Below are 13,281 nucleotides of genomic sequence, written 5' to 3' on the forward strand. Positions count from 1 at the left end.
TTTGTGTAAGTTTTGCTTAGGTCCTTTGTAATAAAAGTAGACCTTACTATAAAAAGTGTAAAAAAAAAATCTATTATTTTTAGGTGAGACCCACTTATTTACAAAAGACCTGTGTGAGACTTGTCTATTTAAAATTTTACCATTACTCCACTAGAATATCTACAAAGCTCCGCGAACATAAAAATTCTAATGTAAAGCAGCTTGCAGCACCATTCTAATGTGGCAGTCATGTATTAGTAAAAAAAAATTCAAACAATACATGTCTACTACATCAGTATCACACTGGTGATGTTACAAAAAGCATTACTGAAAAATTAATAATAATAATAATAATAATTAATAAAGAATTCCTACGTGGAGGAAAGATCTCAGAGACACTCAGATATCATGAAACTGAAATTATTTTCTACCCCTACAGAGGCGGAGTGTATGTAGATGTAGCATTAGAACAAGTAAAATGGTCTAATCAAATAAATACGTCAATTAAAAAATTCCGTTCATTGTTTTGATATAATACAGAGGAAATTAGACTGAGGCCCTCAATAAGAGTTGTGGAAGGAAAAGTAGATCAAAAGCCTACACTCTACCCCCAAAATGACTATCTATCTTCGATCGTGGGTCCTTCTTCTTGACCCAGACAGAAACCTCCCAGAATCAGCAGAGTTTCTACCTTTTGACTCTACATGCTTCTTCTCTTCTTTCTGATCAAGTGCCACCTTTTGCCTCCTTAGTATCTCATCGGCATATCGGCGCCACAAGACTTCCCTCTCTTTTCTTGGCATCTTGTTGTACCTGGGATCAGGCTTTAGAAGACGTTTAGCAGTCGACCATGAATTGAGAACTGTTTTTCCTTCTTCTGTCTCTTGAGAAGCTGCTTCCGCTGTCAGGACTTCAGCTAACAAAGACCTGAATTCCTGCACACACCGCTAAAAAAATGCAAAACCACAGAGAAGATCATTATCTTTCAAACTTCTTGTGATGCGCCAAAATACCGTTGTGCAATTTGCTTGAACTACAAATGAAATAATGCATTTAAAACTTGAGTCACGACAACCACAGCTAAAAGCCACATTACATTTCAAGATCGCCTTCAGCATTGTAGGATCACTACATTATTATCATATGCTCATGGAGGAAGAGAATGCCATAAGCAAAATCCTCCCATTTTTTGTACAAGTAAATAGCCAAAGATTTTTCACTTTCTTTCTCAATAGGCAATTAAAAAAATATATATATTTTCTTGCGCACACAGGAACTTATATAACGGATGCACTCAAAATTATAGAGCATAACTGGAGCTATCAAAATATGATGCCACAGTATATGAGAAAATAATGCAGTCAGCTTCCTTTCTCTGAATCTAGCACTACTTTTTAAAGCAGACTTCTTGGAACCCGTCGCTTGAAATTTTTTTGTTGCAGCAGCTCTCTCATATGCTAAACATTTCATTTGAATCAAAACAACATTCAAGTTTTCAATTACCCCCAAGACTAAACACATGCTTCATTTATGATACAGATATATAACTAATTAGTAATTACTGAAGAATGTGAGATATTAGCATGGTCCAAATGTTTGAGATTACTACTGTTCTTAAACCTGGATGCTCTGATGTTCAGTTACTAACACGGTCACAGATATGAGTCGATACAAAGAGCATACTAAAAAAATACAATGAATTCTAAGATAAAAATGTTAGATAAAGAGCACGTAATAGAATCAAAACTCTTTTTTTCCCTAACAAGGTGTCTTGAATCCTATTGCACATGGCTAATCCCAAACACATGTAGTTACTTTATATGAGATTCCAAGTAATTATCGAGATGAATCCCTGGGGCTGGCCATCAGAGAAGTTGTGGTATAATACAAAATTGGATCAATGCTTTTTGAGTGTCCTGGACACAAAGTGTAGACCAGACCAACCCATGGATTTAATAACCTGACACACTAACAAGCTTTTAGTTATTCAGAAGCTGTACAACAATTATTAAAAATAAAAATTCTATTTGGAAGCCGGTGTGCAAAGCACACCCTCCATTTTATTGACATGGCAAGACGATTTGCTAGAAAAAAATGGAGGGTGTGCTTTGCACACCGGCTTGCAAGTAGAATAGCTCTATTAAAAATAAAATACAAGCAGATAAATAAAAAGAAAGAAACACGCCAGAAGCTGTAGCTTACACATCAGACACGCTGATCGAAGTGTATCAACCTGTTTGCTTTCATGCGATTTGAGTCTCAAACCGACCCAATCCCCACCCCTTATATCAAAAAAGCCAAGATTTTGGAGATTTTTTACATATAATTTCATATAATTGAGCATAATTCTAATCAACAATAATACAAAATCTGGCTGCAGGAGTATGTTGCAGATAAAATAAAAACTTTTAGCCCGAAGGCATGGAATTACCTCATTCAGCATCTTTATGTGTTCCCGAAAGAGCTTTTCTATGTCAGATGGATCCAAGTCAGTATTGGTAGCACGTCCTTGGGGATCTTTCTCCAACTTTGGCTTAGATTCTGTCCAAGATGCCTAATCAAAAGAGAAGAGCCAAAGGCAAACAGATTTATTTTGGATGTGTGAGAGCAAAAGCAACTAAAAGGCCAGCAACATGAAGTTGTTCGGGGTCTGTGTCTGTGTGCACGAGAGAGAGAGATAGAGTATGGCTTGTATAAGAGTTGCTTCTTTTTAAAAAATAATCGGCACAGGGGGATTCTCAAAACATAGTGCATCATGATCAACCAAGGCAAAGAAGCCAAAGCTAATTTTTCAAGGTTTTAAATATTTTATCAGTAAGGCCAGCAACATAATAAGTGTTGAACAAATAGAGCCTTCTCATTCGCTGCTAGGCTTCAATTGATTGTAGGTTTATATTAATTCACATTAAAAGTAACTCATACACTAACTTTTTTTACATTTAAGCCTACATCAGCAGAATTTACAAAATGATCATGACATATTGTAATGACCTGATCCAATATTATTAGGGATGAAACATAGATAATTTTATTGGGTCTAAATTAAGTTTAATGAACCATATTTAATAAGCCTGCGAGCTATAAATTTGTTGAGGTCGGCTAGGAGTTTTAATTAGGTTCATAGGCCCAACAAATTATTTTAAGGCCCATTAAGGTTTAGTGGAGGATTCTAGATGGTATTAATAGGCTAATGTTTTGGGAAGCCCAATTGAGAGTATTGGATAATTCTGAATAGGCCCCGGGCCCAAAATTTATTATGGTGGATTAATGGTTTTCATTGGGCTTAATCGAGTTATAAGCTCATTTACTATTAATGGACCAAGTGGGCCCTATTTAATTGGTGTTACGCCCAAGAACTATTTTATAAGCCCAAAAGTATTTATTAGACAAGTTAGGCTCATTTTGGAGTTCAAGTTCAGCTCATTAGAGTTATTAAGTGACCTAACCCATGAAATTATAGGCAAGCCCTAGAATTTAGTTGGACCCATTAAATGGGCCAACCCTTGGTTAGAGCCCAAATTAGGACCCAAGGAGAAACCTAGTAAAACATGGCCCAACTCAAGACCCAAAACCCATGGAAAAGCCCAAACCGTGCACACCCAAACCCAGACCCTTAAACCACTATAAAACCAATTGTGAGCCTTCCCCTTAAAACACTGTCTTCTCCCTTCTAAGAACTAGGGTTGTCGCTCTGCGCACACACCCTTCTCCACAAAAGATTTCCTCCCAGCCGCAGCCTCCACTCATGGTCTGACTGCCTCCCTCTCTCGTTCTAGCCCCTGTTTTACAACGTGGAAACCAGTGCAATGGAAACCGAGAGCAGCCCCGCCCTGCAACAGCCCCATGCCAACGTCTAGCACGCAGCAAAGCTCTGACCGCCACCACCAATTCACAGCCAGCAAACCACACTTGGTTCCTGCACTGCCATAAAGCCTGAAGCCCTCTGTTTTCCAACATTAAAACAGAGCAGCCTTTATCCCAGCAAACCGAGCACCGTTGCCTGCTACCTCCCTTAGCCATGACCAGGAACCAACCACTGCTCCTCTTCTGCTCTCCTCAACTCTAGCCACCTTGGACCATCGTGTACCACCATAGGAACAGCCCAGCCAAGACCAGCCTTAAGCTCATGGCAGGCCCCTCCCTGTGCGTTGAAACACAAGCCGACAAACCAGCCTCTTCTGCCACCCCGCTATGCACGTAAATCTCGTCTGCCAGCTCCTTCAACCACTGTAGGTACACCACCATGTAGCCTAGGCCAACCATTAGTGCAACCATGAACCACACTCCACTCTCTCGGTTATATATAGCTTGCACTACATGCGTTACAGTATGGCTCTCTCTCTCTCTCTCTCTCTCTCGACGTTATTCTCTATACGTATCTCTGTCTCATGCATATTACAAGTTGGTCTTGGAAGAGAATTGGCAAGAGACTGTACGATTATATAGGGTGCAGAATTACATGTTTAAGTTTGGGTCTTGCAACATGATTTAAGTGGGTTAACGGTCACTAGTTAGTATATGTCGTTTAAAGTTTATTTAGTTTAGTTAGGAGTATGGGTTACGGCCATGCAAGGAATATGGGTGGTACGAATGGATTTAGGCTTGATGATTTTCTGGGTGTTATTATTCAAGTTTGTATGCATGGACTCTACGACTATGATATGATAGGACAAGATACAACATGAAAGTATGCATGTATGATTATGATGAAGTGTTAAGATACGTAGCGGCTTATGTTATGATATGAAGACGGTACCATATGTTTAAGGGGCATATTGCATTGCCAGGATGTACACGCTAGTAGTGCACCCAATGTCTTCCATATGAATGGATTCCACAACCCGCAGCCGCGGGAGGAATCGAAATCTACTAAGATTCGCTAACCCTAACTCACAGGGATCAACGGTGGGTACTAGCCTATGACAAGTGAAAGACAAGTTAAGGCATTTCATGTTCATGTTATTTACGTATGTAACTATGAGTATGCATTTTTTTTCCAAGAATGTTATATTATGTTTATTGTATGATGTGTTGCTTATTAAGTATTCAACTCATTTTTTTATATTTTTATATTTTAACCACCCTAGGTGATGATCTTTATGAGGATGGAAATGCAGGACAAGACTTAGCCCAAGGAGACAAGGCAGAGTTTATGATATGCACAGTTTCATGATTTCAGTTTAATAAGTTATTCTTGATAAGCACACGAGATTTGATTGATTATAATAAGTGATTCCGCAGACTCTCTTTTAGATGTTAAGTATTTTGATAAGAAAAAATGACATTTTTATTTTATGGAATCTTTAATACTTGGTGCTTCCTTAAGAATAAAATTTTAAAGGCAAGGACAGTAGCACTCCGCTCACCTGAGATTTCAAAAAATGACGTTTTTCATAATCCTAGGGAACGAGGTGTTACACATATTTTAGTACATGTTCAATCCCTTACTCATAAAAAGAATATATATATATATATATATACACATATATAGCATGCACAAAATAATGCAAAAATATCTGTCATCTATGAAAATTACTTTTTGTGCAAAAATCACTTAATGCACAAAAATATCACCATATAGTCACTGGCCTAACCAAAGCCTTTAACATTGCAGCAGACACGAAATAAATAATACAGCAGGAAACAATTAGACTCCTACAGATGACTTGATATACAGCATAACCATCAAACATTCCCAATTAAGTACTACCCATAACTGAATCATCAGGGAGAAACATATTACCTGGGGGTCTTTAATTATTTCCACAAGTAAAGCCTGGAAAGATGCAACTGCCTCCTTTCTGCGAACTTTCAACCGCACCCTCTCCATTTCCTGTTCCTCTCTTTCCTTTCTTTTCCGCAATTCTCGCTCTCTATCTTTCAACCTCTCCTGAAAATTGTAGGTCGCAAACTTAAAATATTTTCAATGTAAATCAAATATATTCAGGTTTGATGTACTAGGGAGATCTCCAAAAAGGGAACTTCTTTTTCATACTTAATGCATTTTATCAATTAATGCACTTCAATTTCATAATTAAGCACAAAGGAGTGCACCCAAACTACACAGAAAGTTTACAAAGGAAATGCCAACTAACATGAATGAAAAAGAGCAAAAGTCTTTGAAGCTTTAAAAAACTAAGAGATAAGAGTTGCGGGGAGAACCCATCCAAATATAGAGGGTGCTGAAGAAGGTAGCTTGGTCTAATGGGAGGGCTTGGTCTAGGATGGACAGATTTATTGTCTCTCCTTGGGAGGCTCACTTTCCTAACCTATTCCAAAAATGCCTTCCTAGGCTATGCTCTGATCATTTCCCCTCTTATTGGATTTTTTTTTTTCTTTTTTTTTTTTTTTTTGGGGGGGGGGGGGGGGGGGGGGGGGTTCTTCATGAGGGGTGGAGATACTTTAAAATTGAGAATATGTGGCTAAAGGTAGAAGGGTTCACGGACAAGGTTAGATTGTGGTGATCCTCATATCAACTTTCGGGCACTCCTAGTTTTGTTTTAGCTGGGAAACTTAAAGCCCTGAAAAATGACTTGAAAAAATGGAATATGGAAGTCTTTGGGAACATTAATGATCAGCGGAATATTCTTTTGCAGAAGCTGCAGTGTTTTGATGAAAAAGAGGTCGGTGGGACCCTCTCGGTTGAAGACAAGGCAAGGAAAATGGTTGTTGTGACTGAGTTGGAAAAAATAACTCTTACGGAGGAGATTTCTTAGAGACAAAAATCTTGGGCTCTTTGGTTAAAGGAAGGGGATGAGCACAAATTTTTTCAACAAAGTAGCTAAATCCCATCGAAGGAATAATGCCATTGAGGTTCATCATTCGGAAGGTAGGGTACTTACAGACAATGTTGAAATTAAGGATCACATTGTTCACTTTTATGATAAGTTTCTCACGGAGCAATACCATTCGAAGCCTAAGGTTGACGGGCTGGTTTTTTATTCGATTGATCAGTAAAGCATGACTTGGTTTGAGAGATCATTTGAAGAGGAGGAGGTGCTTAGTGTGTTAAGAGGGATGGAAAAAGGCAAAGCACCAAGTCCAAATGGCTTCACAATGGCTTTCTTTCAGGCTTGTTGGGACCTTGTTAGGGAGGACATCATGAAGGTTTTAGAATTTCACTCGTTAATGAAATTTGAGATAAGTCTTAACACTTCATTCATTGCCCTTATTCCTAAAAGGGCAAGGTCGGTGGAGGTGAAAGACTTTTGTCCCACAAGTCTGGTGAATGGGGTATATTGGTTGAGTGAAGTTATGGAGAAGATCATCTTGAAGTCACAAAATGCCTTTGTCAAGGGAAGACAAATCCTTTACTCAGTCCTCATTGATTGGATATGGTGAAGGCTTTTGATCATGTTAATTGGGATTTTTTGGTGTATATACTTGGTAGGTATGGTTTTGGTGAGAGATGGTGTCAGTGGATGAAACATTGCATCACCACCGTCAGATTCTCGATTTTGTTTAATGGCACTCCTAAAGGTTTCTTTAATAGCTCTTGGGGCTTGAGGCAAGGTGACCATTTATCTCTTTTATTGTTTGTTTTAGTAACGGATGTGCTGAGTAGAATGTTGAAGGTGGCGGCGGAAAGGGGCTTTATCTCGGGTTTCTCAGTGGGCGGTTCATCGAATGGTAGCTTAAATGTGTCTCATCTTCTCTTCGCTAATGACACGTTGATTCTTTGTGAGTCAGATCCTGACCAAATTCGTTCCTTGAGCGCTCTTTTGCTTTGTTTTGAAGTTGCCTCCGGCCTTAAAAAAATCTGAAATGGTTCCTGTTGGATTGGTTAATAATTTAGGTGAATTGGCTGCTATCTTGGGTTGCAAGATGTCATCCTTGCCCATGAAGTATCTTTGTCTTCCCTTGCGGGTCCTAATAAATCCAAGGCAATGTGGGATGAGATTATTATTTTATTAAACCACGTAATTAGGCATAGCCCAAGTACAAATGAAGTATACAAGAGGAAAACGCTAATTACTAACTAAGGCTGAAAAACAGCACAAAAGTCATTTAGACTTAGTCCCATCCATTACAATAATCGAAGCCCAAAAAAACAAAGTATGATAAAATAAGTCTTTAATCCCTCCCACCGAGCGTTCTCTATTGTCAAAACAACGCTTATTCCTCTCATTCCAAATACACCACATAAGACAAAGAGGTACCATCTTCCAAACGACCGCTATTTGACGATTGCCTTGAATCCCATTCCAATGGGCCAGAAGATTCACCACCCTCTTGCATCACCCAAGCAATGCCAAGCTTAGCAAAAACCTCATTCCACAGAGCCTTCGACACATCAAAATGGAGAAGAAGGTGATCTACCGATTCACCACCCCTTTTGCACATGAAACAACAGTCCATTACAATGATACCTCGCTTTCTCAATTTATCGATAGTAAGAATTTTCCCATGAGAAGCTAACCAACCAAAGAAGGGCAACCTTGAGAGGCACTTTGCATCTCCAAATATTTTTCAAGGAAAAAAACCAGTAGAAGAATGAGACGCCAAGAACTTTTACAAAGATCTAACCGTGAATCTCTTATTACCAAGCTGTTTCCAAAGTAATCTATCATCCCCTCTGGCTTAATTTTGAAAGCATAAAGCAAGCTGTAAAAATCAGTAATGTCCCCCACCTCCCAATCCTGGACATCCCTAATGAAGCTAACTGACCATTGAATAAGACCAGTAGAATTATCCATATAATCCGCCACGGAAGCATCTTTATTCGAGGCAATTCTAAAACGAGAAGGGAAATCAATCTTCAAAGCCTCATCTCCATACCATAAGTCATGCCAAAATCTGATCCGGTTACCCCTACCCACCTTGAATCTGAGATTTCTGGAGAACTCCCCCTATCCATTACGAATGAATTTCCACACTCCCACACCGTATGCTCCTCTAACTTCGTTTGAACACCACCCTCCCCCTAGGCTCCCAAATTTGGCATCAATAACAAGCCTCCAAAGAGCATCCCCTTCTAAATGGTACCGCCACGACCATTTCCCTAAGAGTCCCTTGTTAAAAGTTTTCAGCTTTCTAATCCCCAAACCTCGCATAGAAATAGGAGTGCAAATCTTGTCCCACTTAAGCAAGTGGAATTTCTTCTCATCCTCCAATCCACCCCACAAGAAAGCACGAAAGATCCTATACATTTTATTAGCCACTCCTGCAGGCAAAGGAAATAAAGAAAGGAAGTAGGTTGGGATATTAGATAGAATACTCTTGATTAAAGTGATTCTTCCCCCTTTGGACAAATAGATCATTTTCCAACCAGCCAATCTACATTCAATCTTCTCTATAACCCCATCCCAAATTGCCTTAGATTTAAAGGGAGCCCCCAAAGGAAGCCCAAGATACTACTTCATAGGCAAAGTGGAAACCTTACAACCCAAAATATCTGCAAAATCTCCTAAATTATTGACCCATCCTACAAGGACAATGTCAGACTTTGACAAGTTAACCTTTAAGCTGGAAATAGCTTCAAAGCATAACAAAAGAGCCCGAAATGAACGGATCTGATTAGAATTTGGCTCATAAAGGATTAAAGTGTCATCCGCAAAGAGTAAGTGTGGGATGGGATTATTGAAGAGATCGAATATAGATTCGCAGGTTGGAAGAGGACTTATTTGTCCAAAAGTGGTAGAATCACCCTAATCAAGAGCACGTTATCCAACCTCGCAACATATTTTCTATTTTATTTCCTTTGTCAGCAGGGGTGGCGAATATATTGAGAAGATTTTTCATGATTTCTTGTGGGGAGGTTTAGAAGATGAGAAAAAATTCCATTTGATTAAGTGGGATAAGTTTTGTACCCCTTTATCTTGTGGTGGTTTGGGGGTTAGAAAGTTGAGGACCTTCAACAATGCCCTATTAGAGAAATGTTTATGGCCGTATCATTGAGAAGGGATGCTCTTTGGAGGAATGTTATCAATGTTAAAAATGGGAGTATTTGGGGAGGTTAAAACGTAGAGGAAAAACGCATGGACTACTTCAGTATTTAACCCTAAACCATGTGCACCCATGTTAGAGGCACACCTATAGTGACCTAGTGATGCTATCAGCATGTAAATCAACAGCACAAGTTAAAAAACCACCTTTCCAATATTCTCACATCTGTCCATAAACATTGGCAATGTCTATAGTGAAGTAATTGATATGGCCATGAAAATATAAGTTTGCTCCTGGAAAGTTCAGTTAAAGCAAAAGGAAAAACCAAACACACACAAATCTCACAAATATTTCTTTTAGTTACAGTGAATCATATCACAAAAAATAGCATCTAGGACATCACAGTTACTATTGATTTGGTATACCGTAACATGGGAACCATTTGATAAGAGTAAATGAAAAGCATTACTAACAGCGTATCAAAACCAGAAAAAAATAATCAATAGCTATAAAACAAAATCCAAATGTATCCTCGTTAAAAGTTTCTCATGAGAATTGTTTTCATAATTTTCTTGTATCTATTTCTAGTTCTTGACTCAATGTTTTCTCTTGTACACACCCTATGTAGTTGGGCTACGCCTATTTTCTTTATTATTAATAAGATTTTCTTTTACCTATCAACACAAATGTTTCTCCAAAGAATTCTTTGAATATTGAAATAAACAATTAAAAATATGCAGATAGGCTAGAGTTTCAGTTAGTTTCTAGCATCTACATTCCAGTGCGATAAGTAGTTCCAATCAACTTATAATACCAATTCATTTTCAAGTTTAAACCAGAGAGAGATTTATGACAGAAGCAGAACAAAAGTCTATACCTGCTCCTCCCTTTTGGCTTTTGCTTCTCGTTCTGATTGCTCTTCTCCAGCCTTCAGTTCAGATATATACTCGTTAAAAAAAATCTCCCTGTCCTCATGCTTAGCAGATTTGTATCTTGAGTCATTCCTCAGACTATCTTTCACCTACAGCAACGAAAACATAAAATTTATTCTACAAGGAAAAACTAATACATTAGATAAATAATAAAAAAAGATCTTTCGTTTGCATGGTCTCCAAGATTCCTCGTCATAAAAAAAGAAAAGAAAAACAATGCAATGGAACAAGACATCAAAGAAAGTTCTTCAGTCATTTTGTCATGTAAACTATTAACCTTATCAAGCAGTTAGCTTGAAGAACGTGACATCCCTTGAAGTCCCTTCCAAGTGCTTTACTCGTTGATTGGGAATATTTTAATAATAAGCAGGATAATTTTATTAATGAACAAAGGTGTTATCCAAGTACACAGGGAGTAAACATCGGAACCACCTTGGTAGAAAAAGTGGAAAGGTAAAAAACAATCCACAAAGCTAAGGCTAGAATAACTTGAGTTTGCTGTCACCTAATGATACTAAAGTTTAAAGAAGAAAGCCTTTAGCTCCTCCATATTCTTCTTGCAATTCTGGAACTTCAGTCATTCCACAAAGTCTCATCGTCAAGGCTGCCAAACCAACCTCTACAACATATCAATAGATACACCACTCGTTGAGTCATGACCCAGCTCAGCCCAAAATGACTAAAAACAGCTTGCCACAAAGCAGCAGCCACATCACGATATTGTGACAAATGATCCATTATTTCTCCATCTCTCTTACACATGCAACACCAATTTATCAATATAATCTGTCATTCCCTTAAATTATCCAGTGTGAGGACTTTCCCTGAAACCGCAACCCAAAGCAAAGACTACTGCCCTCAGTGGAGTTTGACTCAAACAAGCATTCTTCCAAGTGAGAGGAGACTTCTTGGGGAGACAACACATGGCAAAACAACTTCACTTCAAACATCCCCCCACCACCCCCCTTCCTCTTTGATAGAGCCTAAAACATTGCATTTTCTCTATCTTGTCTCACTCAAATTGATTGAGTAAAATTAGGCAAAGCCAAGGTTATGCCTGATACTGTGGTTGAGCTTCTGGCAGGCTGGACGAATTTGGGCGGTATTACATTAATCACAGCTATGTGGAAGATGGTTCCTATTTGTATTCTATGGTTTGGCTCTTGATACCCATCTAGAATGAGAGAGCAGTTTGTAGGAATAATTCAGATTAATTCGTAGCATAGATACAAGGCAGTATTTATAAATTACACAAATCACAGCTATGTGGAAGATGGTTCCTATTTGTATTCTATGGTACGTATGGAAGTGTTGGAAAGTTTCCAAATTTGTCTGGTCAACTTTACTGGATTCTAGGGGAATATTGGCTATAAATGTGTGAATATTCTAGGAGATTTAGTTTCCTGAGAAGTTAGCATTTAATTTATTCTTTCGTATTTATTCTTTCCTTATTTTCTTCTGCTGTAATTTATAAATACTGCCTTGTATCTATGCTACGAATTAATGAGAATTATTCCTACAAACTGCTCTCTCATTCTAGATGGGTATCAAGAGCCAACTCTGGTTTTGATTCGTCTTAAACCCTAATTTCTTTGGCGGCTCAAATCCGACCCTAATCTCTTGGGTTTTCTTCCTTCTTCATCTCTACCCATCTCTTTTGTTGATGTCAAACCTTTCACCATGGCTGACACTTCAAACAAGGCCAAACCCGAAACCAAACCCGAACCAAAAACTACCCATTCTAAACCATACTCTGTCCAAATCACCAACATACGACTGAATGAGGCTAACTTCCTGTGGTGATCAAAACCAGTCCGAATGTATATTCGCAGGAGAGGGAAGATAGGGTATCTGACTGGTGAAACCTAGGAGCCCGAGAAAACAGAACCATCCTATGTTGCATGGGATGCTTAGAATTCTATGGTGATGGCGTGGCTTGTGAATGCTATGGACGAAGAGATTAGCACAAATTACATGTGCTATTCTACTGCAAAGAAATTCTGGGACAATGTTAGTCAGATGTAATATGACCTTGGAAATTACTGTCAGATATATGAATTGCAGCAAAAGTTCAGCAATACTCACCAAGGAGAAGGCAATGTAACAAGGGGAAGGATTCTAAGGGAGACAACCACTACCTCCACTCAGGGAGGAATTTTCTGAAGTGCGATAAGAATGAAGGAGGAGGATGAAACTGTGGAGGATGAAAAAAAAGGAGGATGAAACTGTGGAGACTTCTGCATTAGTTGCTGCCAACCCTGCTACTTATGGTGCTACTAGCACAGATTTGGCCATTGCCAATGTTTCTGCACAATGGCCTTATTCTAACCAACGGAGGTTTGAAGAAAAGCCTCGAGTATGGTGTGATTATTGTAATAAGCCACGCCACACTCGAGAGATTTGCTAGAAACTCCATGGAAAGCCAGCAAACTGGAAGAATAGTAAATCTGGAGGCCCTGGAAGCAACTATACAGTCCTTGAAGCC

General features: G+C 38.7%; 1 protein-coding gene across 2 annotated transcripts in view; it reads right to left on the bottom strand.

The window, feature by feature from the left end:
* Positions 1 to 355: 355 nt before the first annotated feature.
* The window catches only part of LOC121254750 (pre-mRNA-processing protein 40C), a 54,966-nt gene continuing 42,040 nt past the window's right edge, over positions 356 to 13,281 (bottom strand). For both annotated transcript variants that reach the window (XM_041154897.1, XM_041154896.1), the window contains exons 13-16: positions 10,742 to 10,885; positions 5,723 to 5,869; positions 2,411 to 2,533; positions 356 to 926 (exon numbers count right to left, since the gene is read on the bottom strand). In XM_041154897.1, coding sequence (XP_041010831.1) covers positions 603 to 926; positions 2,411 to 2,533; positions 5,723 to 5,869; positions 10,742 to 10,885 — 738 coding nt within the window. In that variant the 3' untranslated portion in view covers positions 356 to 602. The remainder of the gene's footprint in view (positions 927 to 2,410; positions 2,534 to 5,722; positions 5,870 to 10,741; positions 10,886 to 13,281) is intronic.

The sequence above is a fragment of the Juglans microcarpa x Juglans regia genome, chromosome 3D, assembly GCF_004785595.1.
Source record: "Juglans microcarpa x Juglans regia isolate MS1-56 chromosome 3D, Jm3101_v1.0, whole genome shotgun sequence".
Classification (NCBI taxonomy): Eukaryota; Viridiplantae; Streptophyta; class Magnoliopsida; order Fagales; family Juglandaceae; genus Juglans; species Juglans microcarpa x Juglans regia.